Source organism: Bufo gargarizans, chromosome 4 (genome assembly GCF_014858855.1).
Source record: "Bufo gargarizans isolate SCDJY-AF-19 chromosome 4, ASM1485885v1, whole genome shotgun sequence".
In the NCBI taxonomy this organism is placed as follows: Eukaryota; Metazoa; Chordata; class Amphibia; order Anura; family Bufonidae; genus Bufo; species Bufo gargarizans.
This window is the reverse complement of record NC_058083.1, coordinates 51049095-51076050: the sequence shown is the minus strand read 5'-3', so window position 1 is coordinate 51076050 and position 26956 is coordinate 51049095. Positions and strand designations below refer to the sequence as shown.

Sequence of the window (26956 nt, the reverse complement as noted above, 5' to 3'; positions counted from 1 at the left end):
TTTCAGAGACTACCACGGAGCTTTGGTTTACTACTGAGTGGTGGTCTGACCACTGGGACATCCACCAGCTCAATGTTCCAATGGAACATTGAAGACCTCTGTGAACTCTAGAGAAGGTGCCCTCTACACTGGGAGGACCACATGGCTGCATCCATGGCACCTATGCAAGAATTAAATGAATTTCTTGTGGTAAAAGTGTCACCATCATAGACACATACTATATGCTCCTTCTTGCTGCACCACAAGTTCAGGGCAGTTGCTCGAAAGGCTGTTACCACAACATGTTTTGGAAAGTATTCTCGACTTCAGGGATTTCTCCTGTTTTTTTGGGCATAGCATTAGGACGCAAGCTAGACCCTGACTCAGGTGTAAGAAACTCCTGGACCCTTACGCCAAATCTGTACCTGACCTGCCCCAATTGTCACAGGTCACTATGCCGATGCCTTCTGATGTGCAATTTGGGTCTTCGGCAACTTTGCGGACCATGCAACTACAGAGCTTGTGCAATCAGCCATCCTGCAGAAGTCAGAACCATACAACAGTAAAGGGCTTCTGTCACCCCCCAAAGCTCATTTTTGGGCATATTAAAGTCCTTATTGGACGACTATTCCCTATATAGGGCTCTTACCTTGTTCTGTGGCTTGGTTTCACTAAAAATCAAGCTTTTAAAATATGCAAATGACTTCACTACTAGCAAGTAGGGCGTCTACTTGCTGGTAGCCACCGCACCCTCCTTTCAAAAAAACGCCCCCTCCTCCTGCTGATTGACAGGGCCAGGGAGCGCTCTCCTCCTCCGGCTGGCCCTGTCTGCAATTCAAATCCCGCGCCTGCACCTCATTCGGCGCAGGCGCTCCGAGAGAAGGACGCTCGCTTCCTCAGCACTTCCTCAGTGCGCCTGCGCAAATGACGTCTTCTCTTTCGGGTTTAGAGGTGACGTCATCGGCGCACTAAGGGAGTGCTGAGGAAGCGAGCGTCCTTCTTTCAGGACGCCTGCGCCGAATGAGGTGCAGGCGCGGGATTTGAAATGCAGACAGGGCCAGCCGGGGGAGGAGAGCGCTCCCTGGCCCTGTCAATCAGCAGGAGGAGGGGGCGGTTTTTTGAAAGGAGGATGCGGCGGCTACCAGCAAGTAGACGCCCTACTTGCTGCTAGTGAAGTCATTTGCATATTTTAATTGCACATTTTTAGTGAAACCAAGCCACAGAGCAAGGTAAGAGCCCTATATAGGGAATAGTCGTCCAATAAGGATTTTAATATGCCCAAAAATGAGTTTTGGGGGGTGACAGAACCCCCTTAAGTGAATGAGTGAATACTGCCCCCTACATGTAGGGGATGATAGTGCGAGGAGTACTCACAGATAAGCTCCTACAGTCATGTGAGGACACCTAGTGGATGATGAAGGAACTACAGGAGTGTAAACTGCACACAATGGTTACCAAATGTATTGAGTGAGCAACCTCAGTGCGGTGAAGCGACAGTCCCGCAATTCTTTTCATTTCATTAAAAGGTTGGTCTCCAGAAAAATAGTCTAATTCAGTATAATGTATCTGTATGGCGCCACCTGCTGTTTGTTCTTTTTCTTACTTCTGTAAGGTGGACGCACATGCTCAGTTTCAGCCTTCAACGGCCTCCTGAGCTGTGATAGGGAGAGAGCTGCTGCAGCAGAGAGAACTTAACCCCTGAGCTGCAGCAGAAAGGACACTCCTGGAGATGCCAGCTGGATATGACTCTAGCAGGGCATGTGGAGCAATGACAGAGGAGATCTCTGGATCCATGCGAGTTTGATTTTTTATTTTTTTACCAGACTGAAATCACACAGATTTATAGATAAGGCTAGGTGTGGATGCTGCAGGCAGTCACGTCCAGCATTGGGACCATGACAAGAAAACTGCCCATACGGCACCCCACCCAGATCTGCAGTCCTTCTGCTCGAGGTGCCCTGGGTCTGTTCCCTCTTGCAAAGTACTAGGTCCTAAAGCTACAAGTGGACAGGGACAATATGGCACAGCAGCCAACCACTAGACACCAGATTCTCCTAACCACGTGAACACAAAAGAATGAAAGCAGCAGATATAACTTACCTCTCCATCCACAATAAGAATATAACCTATCTTTGCAACCATGCCATAGAACAAAAGGCAACATAACACCCACATTAGGCCTGCTTCACACTAGTATTTGGGAGATCTGGCAGGCAGTTCTGGGAAGGAATGGCCTGCCCACTCTGTGTCCGGCGTTGCCAGAAGCTACATTACAGAGGACCCGTCCCCTCTCCTGACATGTCTCTTTAAGGCTCCATTCACACGACCGCAATTCCGTTCTACATTTTGCGGAACGGAATTGCAGACCCATTAATTTCTATGGTGCCGCACGATGTGTGGCCCGGATCCGGAAATGCGAACCCGCACTTCCGGGTCCGCAATTCCGATCCTGAAAAAAATAGAACATGTCCTATTCTTGTCCGCAATTGCAGACAAGAATAGGCATTTTCTATTAAGTGTCAGCAATGTTGCGGTCCGCAAAATGCACATTGCCGGTGTCCGTGTTTTACGGACCCGCAAAACACACACGGATGTGTGAATGGACCCTTAGTAATTACTTGCATTCCCCATGTAATAACAATTCTGGAGCATCTAGCCTTATGGCTGTACCTTGTACCGTTCCTCTATTATTTCTACTAGAAGTTTATGAATGAAATGCTAGCAGTCTGCAGTGAGGGTACAGAGGGGAGGTAACCAGTTGGGGTGGTCTCCCTGCACAGTGTGACTCTATCCAATCAGTGCTGCCATTGTCAGACTGTGCAGGGACACACCCCAACTGGTTAACAGCCATCTGTACCCTTACTGCAGACTCTTTAATGCCGGATGGCATTCATGTAGCGTCCATCAATGCCGGATACAGAGAGATCCAGCAGGATGGTCCTTGCCGGAACAGCCTGCCAGATCTCCCGAACGCTACTGTGAAACTAGTCTTGGACACCAGGAATATAACCATCTACGCACTTCTACATAACCTTCCTGCCACCCTCTAGACCACCTAAATGTCAGAAAATATAAGTCACGGTGCCTCCTACTGGACCACCAGGGGCATTACGTTTCTCCATTAGGTCTGTACATGAGTGCACAGTGGATAGCAGTACATAGAGAAGCGACCCGTACTAAGGTCAGCACTTTATTTGCAAACTCTCCCATTCCATGCATCCAAACCGAGACGTGCAGCACGAAGAGGCCAATATTGTCAGTGATGTCCAGGGACTACATCCAAAAGACCAAACTAAAATAAGACTGTAGGCATCGGAAGAGACATCTAAAAAAAATAAGATTTCACTTTCTGATGTCCGTCAGCTGTCGAGAAAATTAAAATAGTTAAAGTCTTGCTTCCGGCAGCTGCCAACGGGCGGTCGAGTTCATAACGTGTGGCAGTGGACATCTTATGAAGTCGCGTCAGGGTGTATGGAATCTGTGGAGGATACAGGCATGGGCGGTCTGCAGGAGCCTGCCAGCTCCCATTATATGCATAGGACAAACCCCTCGTCTTAGGAAACTCCTCCACCCCCAAAGCTCTCCATGATACATGAAGATGGCACCTGCCCAGCCAAACCCTCCCTCCCTGGAGGGATTGATGGAGTCAGGCTGGAGAAGTAAAGCAGGTACTGAATGCAGAGGCTCTCTTTATTTTGGCATTGAGTAGACGGTCCCCAGACCAATGTAAAATAGTCCATGTATCTGCGACCACTGGCGCTGTCGGCTTTACATGAAGTCGTCGGAGTCATTGCCGTCCTGTGGGAAGACCAAATACCAGAATTTTACCATTGCCAAAAAAGCCAGACTGATAACCGTTTCCCATTAACATTGTGCACTGTGATAGTAGTAGGGCTGATGTAAAGAAAACAGGATCCTCGGGGGCGGGGCATGGCAAACTGGGTTTGACCAAGCGGAAGAGGATTGGGAAGAAGGAATGTGCTATCTGTTGGGGACAATACAAACGGGAAAGTAACTAATGGTGGATAGTGGGGTGGAGACCACAGACATGCCCCAATAAAAGCATCTTAAAAGGGGTTATCCAATACTATAAAAATGCCGGGCCCCTCACAGTGAATATACTTACCCCGCTCCTGCTTGTCCCAGTGCGCAGATGAAAATATCCAATGTTTGGAAAAGGGGGGGGGGAGCAGCCAATGGCAGGCGGAAACGAGGCTCCCTAGCATCGCAGGTGACACTAGGGAGGCTCGTCCCCGCCTGCCATTGGCTGCTCACCCCTGACACTGGATGTTTTCATCCTCGGGAGCGGCACAGGGAGCCAAGTGACATATGGGGGGGGTTCTCTTCTTTATTTTTTACAGTTTTCCCATTCTTGCTGTTTAATAGTTTTTTCTCGTTTTAACAAAAGACCTAAATCTTCATAATTACATTCTGGACATGATGAAGCCACATTACAAAGCTGAAGTACTTGTTACAGTGTATCAGCCTACGCTCTAACTCTTACACTGTAACAAGTCAAGCCACCCTGTGAGCGGGAAGAGATGACGAGTGGTTCTCAGACTTTGGATGGAAACATGACGATTGCCATTCACTGGCAGCAACCGGAGATGTCTATTAGAAAGGTCCAGGACCTACCTGATTGGTAGACATATTCTCTGTTTTCATCAATGAGGTGTAATTCCTGGTGACAGAAAATACATAGTGTTAGCATACAGGCGTATATAACGGGCAGGGATGTACACGGGGAGTATACAACGGGCAGGGATGTACACGGGGAGTATATAACGGGCAGGGATGTACACGGGGAGTATATAACGGGCAGGGATGTACACGGGGAGTATATAACGGGCAGGGATGTACACGGGGAGTATATAACGGGCAGGGATGTACACGGGGAGTATATAACGGGCAGGGATGTACACGGGGAGTATATAACGGGCAGGGATGTACACGGGGAGTATATAACGGGCAGGGATGTACACGGGGAGTATATAACGGGCAGGGATGTACACGGGGAGTATATAACGGGCAGGGATGCACACGGGGAGTATATAACGGGCAGGGATGTACACGGGGAGTATATAACGGGCAGGGATGCACACGGGGAGTATATAACGGGCAGGGATGCACACGGGCAGTATATAACGGGCAGGGATGTACACGGGAAGTATATAACGGACAGGAATGTACACAGCAGACAGAACACTACACCCTGTTGGATGTTAGTCATGACAACCATCAGGTGACTACCACCTCCATCTTCTCTCCAGCATTACACAGAAGGATACTAAGAATATGATCAGTTTCTGCTGTTCTAGTGATTGCCCCTCCACTATGGTTCTATATCCTCCTGATCATCAGTTAAAACATGCCCCCCATGCCCGGGCCCCTTATATTGATTATACTTACCCCACTCCCCGACACCCACGTCGCCCCTGATCCCCTCACGGCTGCCGCTGTGTCACCTGCAGTTCCAGGGAGGCTGGCCCCTGTCGCAGCCTGCTATTTGCTCCCCTTCTGCCACCATTACCGGATGTTTTGATCCACACGACGGGCAGATACAGTGGCGGACATGCGGAGATCAGGAGCAATGCGGGGTAAGTATAACTTATATGAGGGGCCATGTTTTACACTTTGAATAACCCCTTTAAGATTATAGCTGATCTCTGGGGTTTCCAGCAGCCGGACACCTTGTGATCCCCGTTATAGTGGGAAGAGCACTTCTAACAACAAAGGGATTGTCCAAAGTGGACAATCTCTTCAAACCCTGTAACGCCGAGCCATATTGGTCTTTCTGAATTTTTCATGGGACCTCCACAGCAGCCCATCTCCTTAACGTTGACCGTTTACAGCAGCCCGCCCCTTTAACAGTGAGTTTCACGGCACCCCACCCCCTTAACAGTGACCTCCACAGTACCCCGCTGCATTAACAGTGACCTCCACAGGGTCCACCCCTTTAATGCTAGGGCTACATGACGACATGTGTCTCGGACAATAAGGCACACGACACATACGGCACAACTACACTGCTATATGTGTCGCGCAACATTCTGTCTCAACAATTTCTATAATGATAGTCTATGGTGTCGCACTGCGACATGTGACACTCTGCGACTGCGACGTGACAGTCGCAGCAAAATCCATCCAAGATAAATTTTTTTGCGACTGTCACGTCGCACTCGCAGCAAGTCACATGTCGCCGTGCGACACCATAGACTATCATTATAAAAATTGTAGCAGTGTAGTTGGGCCCTATGTGTTGTGCGACTTATTGCAGGTCATTTTTTTGGAATATCTCAGGAACGGTACGTCCTAGAGAGCTGTGACCCCACAAGATTTCTTTTCAGGTAGCAAGGGATGTGTATACCAATTTTCGTTAAAATGGATGGTTGCGTTTTTGAGTGGTCGCGGAACATACACACACACATACATATATAGGTCCTTCTTAGGCTACTTTCACACTAGCGTTCGGAGCGGATGTTTCATCAGACGGATCCGCTCCTATAATGCAGACGTTTGCATCCGTTCAGAACGGATCCGTCTGCATTATAACTTAGAAACATTTCTAAGTGTGAAAGTAGCCTGAGCGGATCCGTTCAGACTTTACATTGAAAGTCATTGGGGGACGGATCCGCTTGAAGATTGAGCCATATGGTGTCATCTTCAAGCGGATCCGTCCCCATTGACTTCCATTATAAGTCTGGACGGATCCGCTCGCCTCCGCACGGCCAGGCGGACACCCGAACGCTGCTTGCAGCGTTCAGGTGTCCGCTCACTGAGCGGAGCGGAGGCTGAGCGCTGGCAGACGGATGCATTCTCAGTGGATCCGCCTCCACTGAGAATGCATTAGGGCCAGACGGCTGCGTTCAGGGCCGCTTGTGAGCCCCTTCAAACGGAGCTCACGAGCGGACACCTGAACGCAGGTGTGAAAGGAGCCTTATATATATATATATATATATATATATATATATATATATAGATAGATTAGTTTCCGTTTTGTTCTCCATGTACATTCCACCATGTTTTTTTTTTTACTTTTTACATTGCGGATCTCATTTTTTATTGTCTAATTTTTTTACTTTATTTTTTTTTGGAATGGGGGGGTGTTCATTTATAGTTAATCTTTTTTTTCTTGGCGTACTGGTACTTGGCGTACTCAGTATATTGTGACTGTGCACAGAAATATGTCCTCAAGGAACAAAGGGGGTTCCCTCTTTGGTACATCGCCGTGATCAGGCTTAGCTGTGGCACTGTGAGGGTTAAAGGGGTGGGCAGGTCACCCTCTAACCACAGGACTGGTAAAACATGGGGTGCCTGTGTGAAGGAAGCAGCAGGGTATTTGTCTACGGGACTGCAGAATAGCAAATGTTGTGGGGGGGGGGGGGGGTCACCACGTGCACTACTGCTCCACTCGCACGGGGAGTCGAGCGCCCCCTGTTGTAATGACTGGTTAGGATCCCAGCAGTTGGACTCAGCGATCAATGGGTGATAACACACGTGGTTCACAGTCCTAACCCTTTAACTGCTGGGGTAGAAATTATGGCTAATGTGTGGCTGAGTATTACACCAGCGATCACATGGGCAGTACCCAGTCGATCATCTTGACGTGGTAGTAGTAGTAGGTGAAGGCACGCTAGCTAGGTCCTTTGGAGGTGCAGGAAGGGGTTAAGCTTTCGCACACTCAGACTGGACTCCCCTTTGATTTGACTCGACCTGTAAGGACTTCATTCGGTTTATGACTGTGACCTCTTCCAGAACACCAGTCACACTCATGACACTGCACTCCCCCGCGCATTAGTAGTATGACACAGTCACGATCCCCGGTGGACGGACCTGGTCCGAACACCAGGAAAGTCTACGAGGTGTAGAGTAACATCTATCACCCTCCTTTCACCTCAGGAATCCATGTTCAGAATAATGTCCCCCGACACGGGAAGGAGTTCAGTGCTAGATTTATAACCAGGGTGGTCACGTCACCTGAGCTCTTCCATCTCTCTCTTCTTCTTCACTTCGTCCTTCTCTTTCTTCTTAACCTCCTGGATCTGAGCCTTCTTCTCGTTCCTCTCTTCCCGGTCTCGAGATTCCTTCTCTGCCGCTAGGTCGGGGTAGCGCTCGTCTTTCGTTTTCTCCAGCCGATTGAGGATCTCATTGGCTTTCTTCTCGACGTTTATACTTTTCACCTGGAACGGACAAGGAGTGAGGTCTATGAAATCCTCAAAGGGGCTGCACCGAGATATTAACTGATCCCCTATCCACAGATTGATGGGAACCCGGCCGATCAGGAGTATGAGGGATACAAGATCAGTGAATGAAAGGAGCGGAGGATGAGCACGTGTGATACAGCATCATTCTCTACGAGACTGGGGATAGCCAAGATCTGTACACAGCTGTCCCATGAGAATGAATTAGTGGCAGCGAGCATGCCCAACCTCAGCTCCATACATACAGAGTAACAAATGGGTGGAGAACCTAATGGATACTTACCCCCTAAACTGGGACAACCCCTTTAAACTGTAAATGCCCCTACCCCTTTAAAGGATATGTCAACCTTCACAACCCAATTTGCTATAATTCTACGGCTCCTATATAGATGGTGCATCTCCATGGTAATAGACTACAAACTGGCGTTCTTCCATGTGTTCCCTACTTTGTGCCAACATACATTTGTAAAGGACAACAAGAAGGAAATATGATTGCAGGATCAGACTACAAAGAGAAGGATATGCTCTATCTTTTTACAGACATACGGATGCGGATAGCAAACGGTGTGCTGTCTGGAACTTTTGCGGCCCCACTGAAATGAATAAGTCCACATCCGATCCGCAAATAATGCAGTTTGGAGGAGGACTGAAAATAAGGTTGTGTGAATGGACCCCAACAGTGAAGGTGCGGTCTCTGAAATTCCTTATAACTCACACTGCTGCGTTCACATTGCGGATGCCCTGCGCCATCTGCTGGACACATGGCAGTATACATGTGAAAAGGTTTCCTACAGCTTGGAATATTACTGTCACTCTTTATACTGCCCAATCAGGAGTTAAAATGATCTGGGGTCTTGGAAAGGAAGATTTAAACATACGGAGGCCACATAACGAAGTGGGAGAAGCTCTGGTGCTAATCAGAAGACCGCTTCCTTCTGCACTAGGCCACACATAATTTGTAATGACCTGACGAGCCTGTAAGACCACCCATCTGATGAGTGCACCGGACCCTTCTTGAACATCTCAATTTGCCCTGAACGCACAAGGTAGGTTAAGTCAATGTGCAACAGACACTTTTAAAGGGGGTTTCCAGGGTTAGGAAAACATGGATGCTTCCTTCAAGAAAGACCCCAGCACCCGTCCATAAGTGGCGTCCACTACTGAAGCTCAGTTTCATTTAAATGAATGAGGTTGAGCAAGATTCCTCCTCCTGGGAGAAGGCAGCACAGTTTTTCTAGTCCTAGACAACCCCTTTAAGCTGCCCTGATGCTTTCTCATCACTGCGTTCTGTACGTCTTCACAGTCAAACCATCCTCTTCCTCCCCATGGAATCCGAGTTCCCTGGGAGCTCTTAGGACCGTGCTTCGAGCAGCTCCAGTCACAACACACAGCGAGCAGGAGGAGAGGAAGGAGGATCTGCCCAGGTGGTTACTGAACATGGCTGAAATGCGAGGAGCCTGCCGAAGTCTGCATCGCTCCTAACAGGGACTGACAGTTCTACATTCAATTCTGAGGGAATTACATCTTTCTGCCGGTGAAATCCAATCTGACCGACGTCCATGTCTCCGGTTTTGCGCAGATTGGCCCATGGGGTGTACACGACGTTGATGTTGTTCATTTTGCAGCCTGGAAGGAGGGGAAAAAAAAAAAAAAAGACATTATGGCTTTTCCAGAACATCAAGTCATCATCGGCGCCCACCGACATGACATTATCGTAAGAGACCACAAAGTGAAACAGCCGGCACTCCACTATTCAGTCCAGGGTCGGCGTCCCGCAGATACAAAAAGGAGAAGACCGGCACTCGCTAAAATAGATTCAATGCTCCTTTTTATTGCCACATGGAGGAACCAAGTAAGTGACGCGTTTCGACTCTGTAATCGAGTCTTTGTCAAACTTTGACTTGATGACAGAGTCGAAACGCGTCACTTACTTGGTTCATGTGGCAATAAAAATAAGCATTGCATCTATTTTAGCGAGTGCCAGTCTTCTCCTTTGATTATCGTGACCCCTAAATGGATCCTTACTCCTGTAGGCCCCATTCACGAAAGCCAGGAGTCACACGACTTTTCCCAGGACGCCCGGTCCCTCTCCTTACGGTGTCACGCAGTCAGGGGTTAAAGGGGTATACCGGTTATGTGAAATTATCCACTATTCACAAAGTGACGAGAAAGGGGACCTTGCGCAGAAGCCACTCAATGTTCTAAAATAATGAGCCTATACTCACACATGTCAATCACTGGCCTTAGCTGTACAAAGCACAAGAAAGCCGAGGCCAGCGATTGGCTGCAGTGGTTGTCAGCTGTATAACTCGACGTCACTGCTGCCGCTCTGCACACAAATGACGGCGAAGAGGACCGGAGTCACGGAAGCAGCATGTGAGGATCCGCTCATCATTTTACCTTCTGCAAAGCTTTTAATTAACTCAGAAAGCCCCTTGAAGGACTGTTACCGGTACCTCCAAGGGGTCAGCAGGCACCAATGCAGTAAGTTCCCACCGTCAGAACTGTTCCCACTGAGAGAAGAAATAATCAGGTGTTTCATTCCCGGCCTCCAGTGAAAAGGAGACTGTGACAACACTTCCTGGCCCGGCTCAGTGAAGGCGTCCTATTAACGCAGTGGGTGATTAACTCTACATATGTGGAAGCAATGAGCTTGTAGGCCAACACAACTGCACTGACGTCACCTCAAGTCAACACACGGTGAATGACGTGGAACGTGGATTAAAAGGCATTTCTATGATTTTAATACTGATGTCAGGAGTCCAACATCTCCCCAGATCAGCCAGAACGTCAGACAACGGATGGAGCAGGAGCTCCCTGGTAACAGCAATGCCGGACCCCCTTGGATCTGAAGAGGACAGCCTATTCTAAGAAGAGGTCATCCATAGTAAAATCCCAGACAACCCCTTTAACACTTTAGACATAAGGTAGTACCTTGGATGCTGTTGGCCTTCACCAGCTGGGCGCAGTCGGTCAGGACGTCTTTTGGGATATCGTCTATCGTCTGACCCTAAAACACACAATTAGTCACATTCCTATTATACAAGGGCCAAGTGGTCAGCCCGGCATCTCCTCAACCGTCTGTATGACCCTGAAATTATCCATGATTCTGTAAGCAGCAGTGAATAGGGCGCCCATGACCCCTTGGATGTTAAAGGGGTCGTCTCACTTCAGCAAGTGGCATTTATCATGTAGAGAAAGTTAAAACAAGGCACTTACTAATGTATTGTGATTGTCCATATTGCTTCCTTTGCTGGCTGGATTCATTTTTTCCATCACATTATACACTGCTTGTTTCCATGGTTACGGCCACCCTGCAATCCAGCAGCGGTGGTGGTGCTTGACTACTATAAGAAATACACCAGCCTATGTGCGCTCCCACAGTCCTGGCCACTAGAGGGGCCGGCACTATTTCCTATAGTCTGCAAGCACGGCCACAGCTGATGGATTACGTGGTGGACCCACGTATAATGTGATGGAAAAATGAATCTAGCAAGCGAAGGAGGCAATATGGATAATCGCAATACATTAGTAAGTGCCTTGTATTAACTTTCTTTACAGAATAAATGCCACTTGATGAAGTGACACAACTTCTGTAAGTCTCTTTTTCCGCTTCCTTAAAGGGGTTCTATGTGTTTTTTTTGGGTGGCTTCTCGCTATTTCCTGGAGTCCATGACATCACGACTATTTCACTGGCCTAGGCTCAGCCCCGATCACTTCAGTAGGGCCGTGAAATTGTTGTGACATCACTGGACTGCAGGAAACAGTGAGAAGGCCGTAGCGCTACCGCGAGGGCCGATTCTCAGACACCCAGGACCCCTGCTGATCGGTAAGAAATAAGTGTAAAACGCCTTTAAAGGGGTTCTCTTCAGGATAGGCCTTCACAAGCTGATCGGTGGGGTGTGACAACCCGCGCACCTGCGACAATGAGCTGTTGCGACCGAATGTCAGTGCCGGAACTCTACAGCACTGTCAACGTTGTAGTGGCCAACACTGCTCCCACTGATGTCTGCAGGAGCAGTGCTGTATGTGCGAGTATTGTCCACTGGGATGTTGACAGTGCTCTGTAGTTTTGGTGCCAACTTCCAGGAAACGGAGCTTCACAGAGGTGACCTGAGGATAGGCCATCACTTAAAAAGGCTGGACTAACCGTGTAACCCCTAACAGACTCGCAATGTATGTGTACGGCAGAGGTCCAGCTTTTAAACATGACACCTGCTCAGACAACAGGAAGCAATGTCCATAACCGGCGATAACGCCAATCACAGACATTCAACTCCTCAGATGCCATGCTCAGTTGTGACCACGGAATCTGATCAGTCTTTTCCGAGTAATGCTGTGCTCCAGAAGCCCGAGAGGCTCCTCCATGCCTCGATCCAAGAAGCTGGTAGGTTGCCAAATCAGCCTTCTGAAGGTCTGCCACAGCAATGTTTCTTCTGGAGCTCTGCCTGAGTAATTCATTACAGCCTATGAGAGAAGTAATCAGATGAAGGCAAAAGTGCAATAAAAAAAAAAAAAAACCCCTGTTCACTGCCGTCTACTCTCTGCTAGGATTCTTAACCCCTTCAGCTGCACAGCTCTGCAGGCAGTGATTGAGGAGACAATGCTGGGCACTGGAGCTGACATACTAGAGAGAGCATTACACAAGAAGGTAGAAATGATAAAATACATAAAAAACAATAAAAAAATAAAGATAATTAGCACAGCAGGGTGCCAAAACGCACAAACTATTTACACAAACGTATTCATCCCGTGCGGTGAACAGGTTAGGGTACTTTCACACTTGCGGCAGAGGATTCCGTCAGGCAGTTCCGTCGCCGGAACTGCCTGCCGGATACGTCAAAACGCATGCAAACTGATGGCATTTGTCAGACGGATCAGGATCCTGATCCGTCTGACAAATGCATTGAAATGCCGGATCCGTCTCTCCGGTGTCATCCAGAAAAACGGATCCGGCATTTATTTTTTCACATTTTTTGCGGACTGAGCATGCGCAGACCGCAATGCATTTCAATAGGGAAAAATGCCGGCATTCCGGCAAGTGTTCAGAATTGTGGCCGGAGATAAAACCGTAGCATGCTGCGTTATTATCTCTGTCCTGAAAAGGCAAAAAGACCGAACTGAAGACGTCCTGATGCATCCTGAACGGATTGCTCTCCATTCCGAATGCATGGGGATAAAACTGATCAGTTCTTTTCACACTAGCGTGAAAGTACCCTTAACGGACAAAAAAAAGAAAAAATGCTGATCTGCAGTTTCTTTGTTGATTCACCTCCCCAAAAAGATTACGGTAAATAAAAAGTGATCATAATGTCACACACTCCAAAATAGTATCAATAAAAACCACTAAACCCCCCACAAAAATGTAGAAATACTATAAAAAAAGTTATGGGGGTCAGAATATGGCGATGAAAAGAAAAATGTATATTCTTTTTCAAAGTTATTCTTTTTCTAAATATTAAATCATAAGAAAAACTACACAAATGCGGCATCACTTTAATCGTAATGACCCAGAGACTGAAGGCCGCAGGTCAGCTTTACTGCATAGGGAACACCCAGGAGACTGTGGCGGAATTGCGCTATTTTTTCCCAATCCCAGCGCAGTTGGAATTTTTTCCCAGCTTTCCATTACATTGCAGGAAATATTTAATAATGCCATCAGACAACTTGTCCTGCATCAGGGGGAGAAAAAAAAATATAAAACTGAAACTCGCAAAAGGGGTTACAGGGGTTGTGCAGAAATTTATATTGATGGCCTATCGTCATCAATATCTGATGGGCGGAGGTCCGACACCCGGCACCCCCTGCTGATCAGCTGCTCCAAATGAGCGGCGCTTCCTGGTCTTTACACTATGCGTCGTCTCCGGTGGATGGTGGTGTAATTACAACCACTCCGTATATCCATGAAAGGAGCGAGCAGCTGTGATCACACCGCGCTTCCAAGATGACGCGCAGTGTAATGACCAGGAAGCGGCACTCGCATGGAGCGCCGCCTCCTCTTCAAACAGCTGATCGGTGGGGGTGCTGGGTGTCGGACCCCCGCGGAGCAGATATTGACGACAGGTCATCGATATATATATATATATATATATATATATATATATCTGGCCGAACAACCCCTTTAACAACATGGATCGACGGATAGTAATTTGCCAATCTATTCCTGACATGCACTGAAACTCTTTTCAATAGATAACAGGTCGGAGTTGCGGTGCACGTGTCAATGGATTGGCGTCCAGTGAAACAATGTAGCTAAAAGACCGGCACTTCGCAGGATTTCAATCAGGAAATCTATTTATTGGTCACATATTTCATAGTGACGCGTTTCAGCACCAGTGCTTTCTTCAGACTATGTACAAAACATCTCACATGGAAGCTTTAAATAGACAAATGAAATACAGAGAAACTGACATCATCAGCAAGACTCCTCCCCCTCATTGACGATAATAGGCCATATAATGAAAAGTATATAGTGGGATGTTATCCTATTCATCTGGTAATCAATTCCGCTAGGAAAAAAAGAAAATACTTTTGTAACTACATACCTAATTAATAAAAAAGCAGGATACATCAAAGAAAACAAGACACATTGTATGTCAGTTCCTCTGTATTTCATTTGTCTATTTAAAGCTTCCTTGTGAGATGTTTGTACATAGTCTGAAGAAAGCACTGGTGCTGAAACGCGTCACTATGAAATAATAATATATGACCAATAAATCGAATTCCTGATTGAAATCCTGCGAAGTGCCGGTCTTTTTGCTACATTGATGCACTGAAACTCGTCACCGCTGCCCACATCTCAGCAGAACACAACAGTGCGGCACTAGGACTGAGGAACAGCAAGCAGAGATAGTGGAAAGGCAGGGAAGACGAGCAGATTTTGAATTCGCTGCATCTTCCCAGCTTTTGTCAGATTGCTCCTTGTAAACTAAAAACAACACTTTACATGGTGAGGAGCAGAGATGTAGCAGAGTTAAATGTGCATGGATATGTTTCTTCCACACCACTACATAATCTCATAGGCAGATTCCCTAACCTGTCGTCAGTGTAGACAGCTCACAGGGTGACGATGCAAATAAATCACAGGGCGCGCTGCATTATAAACCTGATGCGTCTTCAGAGATTTTTCTCTAGTTCCATGCCTGCTCTTGGTTGGATTATCTTAAACCAAATTTTTTTGCACCAAAACCCAGGTGCACTGCGGTACTCACGCCCTTTTCCTCTAAGCCGCGCTACCTTGTCTAGCAAAGGGCGAAATAGAGTCTAAAGCACAAGGAGAAAGGCAGGTCGACCAGTTATCTGCTGCTAATTCGGCTACAATCCTGGTGCCCCACAGAGCGTCCCTGTAATGTGTGGAAACCGACAGCCTCGGCTCTGCTAGATCTGTGTATTTGTCCAACAGACACAACATGTGACTTTCCTCAAGTGCAGTAATATTCACCTTCTGGAGCCGGAGGTAAACGTGAGCAGAGGAGAGCTTATCCACATGGAACCTGCGGAGACAAGACACAAGGTGATGTATCCGTACAGAGCACAGGCAGCAGAATGGAGGTGAAGGGGCGGCCGGCTGATCACAGGGATCTGGGACCTCTCATACCGAAATGTAATAACTGACAATCATCTATGATACTGGGAGTGAGTCCTTTAGATGTTACTGACAATCATCTATGATACTGCCTCCTATGTACAAGAATATAACTACTATAATACTGCTCCTATGTACAAGAATATAACTACTATAATACTGCCTCCTATGTACAAGAGTATAACTACTATAATACTGCTCCTATGTACAAGAATATAACTACTATAATACTGCCTCCTATGTATAAGAATATAACTACTATAATACTGCTCCCATGTACAAGAATATAACTACTATAATACTGCTCCTATGTACAAGAATATAACTGTTATAATACTGCTCCTATGTACAAGAATATAACTACTATAATACTGCTCCTATGTACAAGAATATAACTACTATAATACTGCTCCTATGTACAGGAATATAACTACTATAATACTGCCTCCTATGTACAAGAATATAACTACTATAATACTGCCTCCTATGTACAAGAATATAACTACTATAATACTGCTCCTATGTACAAGAATATAACTACTATAATACTGCTCCTATGTACAATTATATAACTACTATAATACTGCTCCTATGTACAATTATATAACTACTATAATACTGCTCCTATGTACAAGAATATAACTGCTATAATACTGCTCCTATGTACAAGAATATAACTACTATAATACTGCCTCCTATGTACAAGAATATATCTACTATAATACTGCTCCTATGTACAAGAATATAACTACTATAATACTGCCTCCTATATACAAGAATATAACTACTATAATACTGCCTCCTATGTACAAGAATATAACTACTATAATACTGCTCCTATGTACAAGAATATAACTACTATAATACTGCTCCTATGTACAAGAATATAACTACTATAATCCTGCCTCCTATGTACAAGAATATAACTACTATAATACTGCCTCCTATGTACAAGAATATAACTACTATAATACTGCCTCCTATGTACAAGAATATAACTACTATAATACTGCCTCCTATGTACAAGAATATAACTACTATAATACTGCTCCTATGTACAAGAATATAACTACTATAATACTGCTCCTATGTACAAGAATATAACTACTATAATACTGCTCCTATGTACAAGAATATAACTACTATAATACTGCTCCTATGTACAAGAATATAACTACTATAATACTGCCTCCTATGTACAAGAATATAACTACTATAATACTGCTCCTATGTACAAGAATATAACTGCTATAATACTGCTCCTATGTACAAGAATCTAACTGCTATAATACTGCCTCCTATGTACAAGAATCTAACTGCTATAATACTGCTCCTATGTACAAGAATATAACTACTATAATACTGCTCCTATGTACAAGAATATAACTACTATAATACTGCTCCTATGTACAAGAATATAACTACTATAATACTGCTCCTATGTACAAGAATATAACTACTATAATACTGCTCCTATGTACAAGAATATAACTACTATAATACTGCTCCTATGTACAAGAATATAACTACTATAATACTGCTCCTATGTACAAGAATATAACTACTATAATACTGCCTCCTATGTACAAGAATATAACTACTATAATACTGCTCCTATGTACAAGAATATAACTACTATAATACTGCCTCCTATGTACAAGAATATAACTACTATAATACTGCTCCTATGTACAAGAATATAACTACTATAATACTGCTCCTATGTACAAGAATATAACTACTATAATACTGCTCCTATGTACAAGAATATAACTACTATAATACTGCTCCTATGTACAAGAATATAACTACTATAATACTGCTCCTATGTACAAGAATATAACTACTATAATACTGCCTCCTATGTACAAGAATATAACTACTATAATACTGCCTCCTATGTACAAGAATATAACTACTATAATACTGCCTCCTATGTACAAGAATATAACTACTATAATACTGCTCCTATGTACAAGAATATAACTACTATAATACTGCTCCTATGTACAAGAATATAACTACTATAATACTGCTCCTATGTACAAGAATATAACTACTATAATACTGCTCCTATGTACAAGAATATAACTACTATAATACTGCTCCTATGTACAAGAATATAACTACTATAATACTGCTCCTATGTACAAGAATATAACTACTATAATACTGCCTCCTATGTACAAGAATATAACTACTATAATACTGCTCCTATGTACAAGAATATAACTACTATAATACTGCTCCTATGTACAAGAATATAACTACTATAATACTGCTCCTATGTACAAGAATATAACTACTATAATACTGCCTCCTATGTACAAGAATATAACTACTATAATACTGCTCCTATGTACAAGAATATAACTGCTATAATACTGCTCCTATGTACAAGAATATAACTGCTATAATACTGCCTCCTATGTACAAGAATCTAACTACTATAATACTGCTCCTATGTACAAGAATATAACTACTATAATACTGCTCCTATGTACAAGAATATAACTACTATAATACTGCTCCTATGTACAAGAATATAACTACTATAATACTGCTCCTATGTACAAGAATATAACTACTATAATACTGCTCCTATGTACAAGAATATAACTACTATAATACTGCTCCTATGTACAAGAATATAACTACTATAATACTGCCTCCTATGTACAAGAATATAACTACTATAATACTGCTCCTATGTACAAGAATCTAACTACTATAATACTGCCTCCTATGTACAAGAATATAACTACTATAATACTGCTCCTATGTACAAGAATCTAACTACTATAATACTGCTCCTATGTACAAGAATATAACTACTATAATACTGCTCCTATGTACAAGAATATAACTGCTATAATACTGCTCATATGTACAAGAATATAACTACTATAATACTGCGCCTATGTACAAGAATCTAACTACTATAATACTGCTCATATGTACAAGAATATAACTACTATAATACTGCTCCTATGTACAAGAATATAACTACTATAATACTGCCTCCTATGTACAAGAATATAACTACTATAATACTGCCTCCTATGTACAAGAATATAACTGCTATAATACTGCCTCCTATGTACAAGAATCTAACTACTATAATACTGCTCCTATGTACAAGAATATAACTACTATAATACTGCTCCTATGTACAAGAATATAACTACTATAATACTGCTCCTATGTACAAGAATATAACTACTATAATACTGCTCCTATGTACAAGAATATAACTACTATAATACTGCTCCTATGTACAAGAATATAACTACTATAATACTGCTCCTATGTACAAGAATATAACTACTATAATACTGCCTCCTATGTACAAGAATATAACTACTATAATACTGCTCCTATGTACAAGAATATAACTACTATAATACTGCCTCCTATGTACAAGAATATAACTACTATAATACTGCTCCTATGTACAAGAATATAACTACTATAATACTGCTCCTATGTACAAGAATATAACTACTATAATACTGCTCCTATGTACAAGAATATAACTACTATAATACTGCTCCTATGTACAAGAATATAACTACTATAATACTGCTCCTATGTACAAGAATATAACTACTATAATACTGCTCCTATGTACAAGAATATAACTACTATAATACTGCTCCTATGTACAAGAATATAACTACTATAATACTGCTCCTATGTACAAGAATATAACTACTATAATACTGCTCCTATGTACAAGAATATAACTACTATAATACTGCCTCCTATGTACAAGAATATAACTACTATAATACTGCTCCTATGTACAAGAATATAACTGCTATAATACTGCCTCCTATGTACAAGAATATAACTGCTATAATACTGCCTCCTATGTACAAGAATCTAACTACTATAATACTGCTCCTATGTACAAGAATATAACTACTATAATACTGCTCCTATGTACAAGAATATAACTACTATAATACTGCCTCCTATGTACAAGAATATAACTACTATAATACTGCTCCTATGTACAAGAATATAACTACTATAATACTGCCTCCTATGTACAAGAATATAACTACTATAATACTGCTCCTATGTACAAGAATATAATGACGACATACCAGATATCCTCCAGCCAGCCATATTTTATGAGGTCTTCATCTGAAAGAAGGAAAAGCAAATGTAAACTGTATGTCATCAGCAGGTGGCGCTGTCAGTCATGTTATTTAGGCCCTATTCACACGTCCGCAATTTTGTTCCACATTTTGCGGAACGGAATTGCGGACCCATTCATTTCTATGGGGCCGCATGATGTGCAGCCCGGATACAGAATTGCGCACCCGCACTTCCGGGTCCGCAATTCCATTCCCGAAAAAAATAGAATATGTCCTATTCTTGTCCGAAATTGCGGACAAGAATAGGCATATTCTATTAGTGCAGGCGATGTGCGGTCTGCAAAATGCGGAACGCACATTGCCGGTGTCCGTGTTTTGTGGATCTGCAAAACACACTACCGACGTGTGAATGAGGCCTTACATGTATCTTGCAGTTGGTCCTGAGGTAGGAGCAGGTCACTGGTAATATACTGGGTGCTGTACATACAGCCTCCTGCTCCTCTGTGGTCTGATAGAAGCTCTAATATAAGGAGATCTGGCTGGTGACAGACTAATAAGTTATTGCCCCTCCCCCACTACTAGTCAGCGGTATACCCCCCTCCTCCGGTGATGGCGGTCACTTACTTTCATACTTGTCCTTTCCCATGTATATCGTATATGGCAGGGAGACAACTGCAAGAGAAATGATCAGAGACTGATGCAAGGTGTGACATCGCGATGCTCCTATCGGGGTAGGATGAGGTTACTGAAAGGGACCTGGACTTATAAGTGTGGCCCTCTAAGCCTGGCTGGAAAGGCTGGCCCTGGCAGACTGGAAAGCAAAGCGCTGGCCCTGGCGGACTGGAAAGCAAAGCGCTGGCCCTGGCGGACTGGAAAGCAAAGCGCTGGCCCTGGCAGACTGGAAAGCAAAGCGCTGGCCCTGGCAGACTGGAAAGCAAAGCGCTGGCCCTGGCAGACTGGAAAGCAAAGCGCTGGCCCTGGCAGACTGGAAAGCAAAGCGCTGGCCCTGGCAGACTGGAAAGCAAAGCGCTGGCCCTGGCAGACTGGAAAGCAAAGCGCTGGCCCTGGCAGACTGGAAAGCAAAGCGCTGGCCCTGGCAGACTGGAAAGCAAAGCGCTGGCCCTGGCAGACTGGAAAGCAAAGCGCTGGCCCTGGCAGACTGGAAAGCAAAGCGCTGGCCCTGGCAGACTGGAAAGCAAAGCGCTGGCCCTGGCAGACTGGAAAGCAAAGCGCTGGCCCTGGCAGACTGGAAAGCAAAGCGCTGGCCCTGGCAGACTGGAAAGCAAAGCGCTGGCCCTGGCAGACTGGAAAGCAAAGCGCTGGCCCTGGCAGACTGGAAAGCAAAGCGCTGGCCCTGGCAGACTGGAAAGCAAAGCGCTGGCCCTGGCAGACTGGAAAGCAAAGCGCTGGCCCTGGCAGACTGGAAAGCAAAGCGCTGGCCCTGGCAGACTGGAAAGCAAAGCGCTGGCCCTGGCAGACTGGAAAGCAAAGCGCTGGCCCTGGCAGACTGGAAAGCAAAGCGCTGGCCCTGGCAGACTGGAAAGCAAAGCGCTGGCCCTGGCAGACTGGAAAGCAAAGCGCTGGCCCTGGCAGACTGGAAAGCAAAGCGCTGGCCCTGGCAGACTGGAAAGCAAAGCGCTGGCCCTGGCAGACTGGAAAGCAAAGCGCTGGCCCTGGCAGACTGGAAAGCAAAGCGCTGGCCCTGGCAGACTGGAAAGCAAAGCGCTGGCCCTGGCAGACTGGAAAGCAAAGTGCTGGCCCTGGCAGACTGGAAAGCAAAGTGCTGGCCCTGGCAGACTGGAAAGGGAATGATAAGGGGGTGTGGTGATACCGAAGCAGCGCATTAGCTGGTGTTACTGGCAGAGCCACCGATGACACAGCACCCCAGTCACTTACCACTGCTAGTGAAGTAGAAAACCATAGCGCCCCCTGAGGACTGCGCCTCCACTCACGTGACCCAGCGGAAGAAGAACAACTGCGGAAGGAAACACAAGTCACTGGCTCATCAATGGTTAATGTCTCACAGACGGCAAGTCATCAGCGAAGTAATGAATGATGGGGGAATGCTCTAAGCACGGTCCTTAACCGCCTCCGGACCGCCTAACGCAGATGTGCGGTCCGGAGGTGGCAGCCCTGCGCACAGTCACGCATATATGCGTCATCTCGCGAGACGCGAGATTTCCTGTGAACGCGCGCACACATGCGCGCGCGCTCACAGGAACGGAAGGTAAGCGAGTGGATCTCCAGCCTGCCAGCGGCGATCGCTCGCTGGCAGGCTGGAGATCCGAATTTTTTAACCCCTAACAGGTATATTAGACGCTGTTTTCATAACAGCGTCTAATATACCTCCTACCTGGTCCTCTGGTGGTCCCTTTTGTTAGGATCGACCACCAGAGGACACAGGTAGGTCAGTACAGTCGCACCAAACACCACACTACACTACACCCCCCCCCCCGTCACTTATTAACCCCTTATAAACCCCTGATCACCCATGATCACCCCATATAAACTCCCTGATCACCCCCCTGTCATTGATCACCGCCCTGTCATTGATCACCCCCCTGTCAGGCTCCGTTCAGACGTCCGTATGATTTTTACGGATCCACGGATACATGGATCGGATCCGCAAAACGCATACGGACGTCTAAATGGAGCCTTACAGGGGGGTGATCAATGACAGGCGGGTGATCACCCATATACACTCCCTGATCACCCCCTGTCATTGATCACCCCCCTGTCATTGATCACCCCCCTGTAAGGCTCCATTCAGACGTCCGCATGATTTTTACGGATCCATGGATACATGGATCGGATCCGCAAAACACATACGGACGTCTGAATGGAGCCTTACAGGGGGTGATCAATGACAGGCGGGTGATCACCCATATACACTCCCTGATCACCCCCCTGTCATTGATCACCCCCCTGTAAGGCTCCATTCAGACGTCCGCATGTGTTTTGTGGATCCGATCCATGTATCCATGGATCCGTAAAAAATCATGCGGATGTCTGAATGGAGCCTTACAGGGGGGGTGATCAGTGACAGGGGGGTGATCACCCTGATCACCCCCTGTCATTGATAACCTCCCTGTAAGGCTCCATTCAGACGTCCGCATGTGTTTTGTGGATCCGATCCATGTATCCATGGATCCGTAAAAAATCATGCGGATGTCTGAATGGAGCCTTACAGGGGGGGTGATCAGTGACAGGGGGGTGATCACCCTGATCACCCCCTGTCATTGATAACCCCCCTGTAAGGCTCCATTCAGACGTCCGCATGTGTTTTGTGGATCCGATCCATGTATCCATGGATCCGTAAAAATCATGCGGACATCTGAATGGAGCCTTACAGGGGGGGGGGGTGATCAGTGACAGGGGGGTGATCACCCTGATCACCCCCTGTCATTGATAACCCCCCTGTAAGGCTCCATTCAGACGTCCGCATGTGTTTTGCGGATCCGATCCATGGATCCGTAAAAAGTTATACGGACGTCTGAATGGAGCCTTACCAGGGGGGTGATCAATGACAGGGGGGTGATCCGGGAGTCTATATGGGTGATCACCCCCCTGTCATTGATCACCCCCCTGTCATTGATCACCCCCCCTGTCATTGATCACCCCCCCTGTCATTGATCACCCCCCCCTGTAAGGCTCCATTCAGACATTTTTTGGCCCAAGTTACTGGAAATTTTTTGTTTGTTTTTGTTTTTTCTTACTAAGTCTCATATTCCACTAACTTGTGTCAAAAAATAAAATCTCACATGAACTCGCCATACCCCTCACGGAATCCAAATGCGTAAACATTTTTAGACATTTATATTCCAGACTTCTTCTCACGCTTTAGGGCCCCTAAAAAGCCAGGGCAGTATAAATACCCCACATGTGACCCCATTTCGGAAAGAAGACACCCCAAGGTATTCCGTGAGGGGCATATTAAGTCCATGAAAGATTGAAATTTTTGTCCTAAGTTAGCGGAAAGTGAGACTTTGTGAGAAAAAAAACAAAAAAATCAATTTCCGCTAACTTATGCAAAAAATTAAAAATTTCTAGGAACTCGCCATGCCCCTCATTGAATACCTCGGGGTGTCTTCTTTCCGAAATGGGGTCACATGTGGGGTATTTATACTGCCCTGGCTTTTTAGGGGCCCGAAAGTGTGAGAAGAAGTCTGGGATCCAAATGTCTAAAAATGCCCTCCTAAAAGGAATTTGGGCCCCTTTGCGCATCTAGGCTGCAAAAAAGTGTGACACATCTGGTATCGCCGTACTCAGGAGAAGTTGGGGAATGTGTTTTGGGGTGTCATTTTACATATACACATGCTGGGTGAGAGAAATATCTTGGTCAAATGCCAACTTTGTATAAAAAAATAGGAAAAGTTGTCTTTTGCCAAGATATTTCTCTCACCCAGCATGGGTATATGTAAAATGACACCCCAAAACACATTCCCCAACTTCTCCTGAGTACGGCGATACCAGATGTGTGACACTTTTTTGCAGCCAAGGTGGGCAAAGGGGCACATATTCCAAAGTGCACCTTTCGGATTTCGCAGGCCATTTTTTACACATTTTGATTGCAAGGTACTTCTTACACATTTGGGCCCCTAAATTGCCAGGGCACTATAACTACGCCACAAGTGACCCCATTTTGGAAAGAAGACACCCCAAGGTATTCCGTGAGAGGCATGGCGAGTTCCTAGAATTTTTTATTTTTTGTCGCAAGTTAGTGGAATATGAGACTTTGTAAGAAATAAATAAATAAATAAAATCATCATCATTTTCCGCTAACTTGTGACAAAAAATAAAAAGTTCTATGAACTCACTATGCCTATCAGCGAATACCTTAGGGTGTCTACTTTCTGAAATGGGGTCATTTGTGGGGTTTTTCTACTGTCTGGGCATTGTAGAACCTCAGGAATCATGACAGGTGCTCAGAAAGTCAGAGCTGTTTCAAAAAGCGGAAATTCACATTTTTGTACCATAGTTTGTAAATGCTATAACTTTTACCCAAACCATTTTTTTTTTGCCCAAACATTTTTTTTTATCAAAGACATGTAGAACAATAAATTTATATATGGATGTCGTTTTTTTTGCAAAATTTTACAGCTGAAAGTGAAAAATGTCATTTTTTTGCAAAAAAATCGTTAAATTTTGATTAATAACAAAAAAAGTAAAAATGTCAGCAGCAATGAAATACCACCAAATGAAAGCTCCATTAGTGAGAAGAAAAGGAGGTAAAATTCATTTGGGTGGTAAGTTGCATGACCGAGCGATAAACGGTGAAAGGAGTGTAGTGCCGAAGTGTAAAAAGTGCTCTGGTCATGAAGGGGGATTCACCTAGCGGGGCTGAAGTGGTTAAAGGAACTGTCCAGGAGTTTTGCTATATATATATATATATATATATATATATATACCCCGTACTTGTGATGAGATCTATACTTACATTCCCCACCGCTCTGTGGTCCCCTTCACATGGACTGGGTCACGTGCGCTGTTGCAGCCAATGACTGGCCTCGGCGGTGTAGAGTTGCTGCGGGTATCGAAATATAGATACCCAATCAATACTTTTGTCCCGGTATCGATACAGCCATCTTGGGGGGCATAACCCTAAACCCAACCCTTGTGAGGGTAAGGAGATTTAACAATCTGCACGTGCAGTGTGAGGTGAGGAGAAAAGTATTGAAGTCATTGGTGGCAGTGGCCACAGGGTCCCCTCCCCTCCTCTTCATTGGTGGCAGTGGCCACAGGGTCCCCTCCCCTCCTCTTCATTGGTGGCAGTGGCCACAGGGTCCCTCCCCTCCCCTCCATTGGTGGCAGCTTCTGATCGGAGCCCCAGCAGTGTAATCCTGGGGCTCCGATCGGTTACCATGGCATTTTTTTTTCATAGGAATGTATTAGTGCCAGATCCGTCCTTCCAGTCTGCGCATGCGCAAACCAGGAAAAATGTGAAAAATAAATAAATAGAAACGGATCCGTTTGTCCATATGACAAACGGACAGAGGGATCCAGTATTGCAATGCATTTGTGAGACGGATCAGCGACAGTGTACAAATGCTGTCCGTTTACCGGAACAAAAAATAAATTAAAACAGCGTGATTCACCATATTTTTTTTTATGTGGAATGCACGCGGCTTTTTTGGTGTTTTATTTTTGGGGTATCGAGTATCCCAATACTTTTGGGTACTGAGTATCACAATACTTTTTTATGGTATCGAAATCGAATCAAAATTTTGCTGTCACAACAACCCTACGGCGGTGCGATGTCCGCAGGCGGTACGTCACTGGGGGGTCTCGTGCCGCTTGTGGACCCTTCACTGCTGAGGCCGGCCGGCGCAGGAGACCCTATCCACGGGAGGGAATCCGATCAGCTGACGGAAGAGGCCGCGCCATTCCAACCTCTTCCAGTGACATCAGCGGTCCAAGCAGCCGATTGGTGGGGGTCCCAGGAGTCAGACCTGACCGCCGCCGAGGACCTACCTCCACACTTACCCGCCCGTCTCCTCCGGTCACTTTACAATCTCCCCCGCCCCGCGTCACCACGGGCGATACCCCAGCACCAGGTGGACAGACCCTCGAAGTCCGATATGTCATAGACCTCACAGGCGTGTTAATCGATCGCAGAAACCAACGGGCATCGCGCAGAGATCGTCACTCTGTCCTGACGTCACCCAGCTGCTGGGTTTGTTACAATGTGTCAGTGCTGCCCTCCAGGACGGGGACCAGTTAGCGATGCCTGCAAGCTGCCAGTATGAACCCTCCTGTTCACTGACATGAAGCAGAGATGTTGAACAGAAGAAAACCCTATGGAATCACAGGCCGGATCACATCTCTGAGCCAGCGCTGGAGACTCTGACTGGGAGCTTAGATACATGAGGCGATACACTGTGATACTGACAGCAGACACCGCAAGTCCCAGACGGACATGCTGGCACTTGTGGTGCTCCAGGCGCCGGTTTAGACAAGTCGGCCTTCTGGTAGCCTCAGCAGTTACCATGACAACCACCCGGTTCTCCCCCTGGACTCACCGGAATCTCAACAACGGTCCGCTTCCTGCCCGGCACACCAACCGGAAGTGACGACAGACCAACCGC

At 45.7% G+C, this 26956-nt stretch overlaps 1 protein-coding gene across 2 annotated transcripts; it reads right to left on the bottom strand.

Annotated features, from left to right (window-relative positions):
• Positions 1 to 3136: 3136 nt before the first annotated feature.
• Positions 3137 to 26956, bottom strand: CCDC25 (coiled-coil domain containing 25). 2 transcript variants are annotated; one of them, XM_044291050.1, is made up of 11 exons: positions 26891 to 26924; positions 25309 to 25395; positions 21768 to 21846; positions 20496 to 20543; positions 19878 to 19917; positions 15622 to 15673; positions 11115 to 11190; positions 9703 to 9806; positions 7957 to 8159; positions 4615 to 4660; positions 3137 to 3777 (listed from the first exon to the last, which is right to left on the bottom strand). In XM_044291050.1, exons 3-11 carry the CDS (start codon positions 21790 to 21792, stop codon positions 3748 to 3750), a joined length of 624 nt encoding a protein of 207 aa, XP_044146985.1. In that variant the 5' UTR covers positions 21793 to 21846; positions 25309 to 25395; positions 26891 to 26924; the 3' UTR covers positions 3137 to 3747. The 2 variants fall into 2 exon arrangements, with proteins under 2 accessions (XP_044146985.1, XP_044146984.1); XM_044291049.1 differs by lacking the exon at positions 25309 to 25395 and having other exon boundaries at positions 26891 to 26956.

Coding starts and splice junctions, on each gene's coding strand:
- CCDC25 (XM_044291049.1), bottom strand. CDS start 21,792: ATGGTTTTCTACTTCACTAGCAGTG. Junction 4,661..7,956: donor AGAGAGATGGAAGAGCTCAG/GTGACGTGACCA, acceptor TTCTGTCACCAG/GAATTACACCTCATTGATGA. Junction 3,778..4,614: donor AGAATATGTCTACCAATCAG/GTAGGTCCTGGA, acceptor GTCTTCCCACAG/GACGGCAATGACTCCGACGA.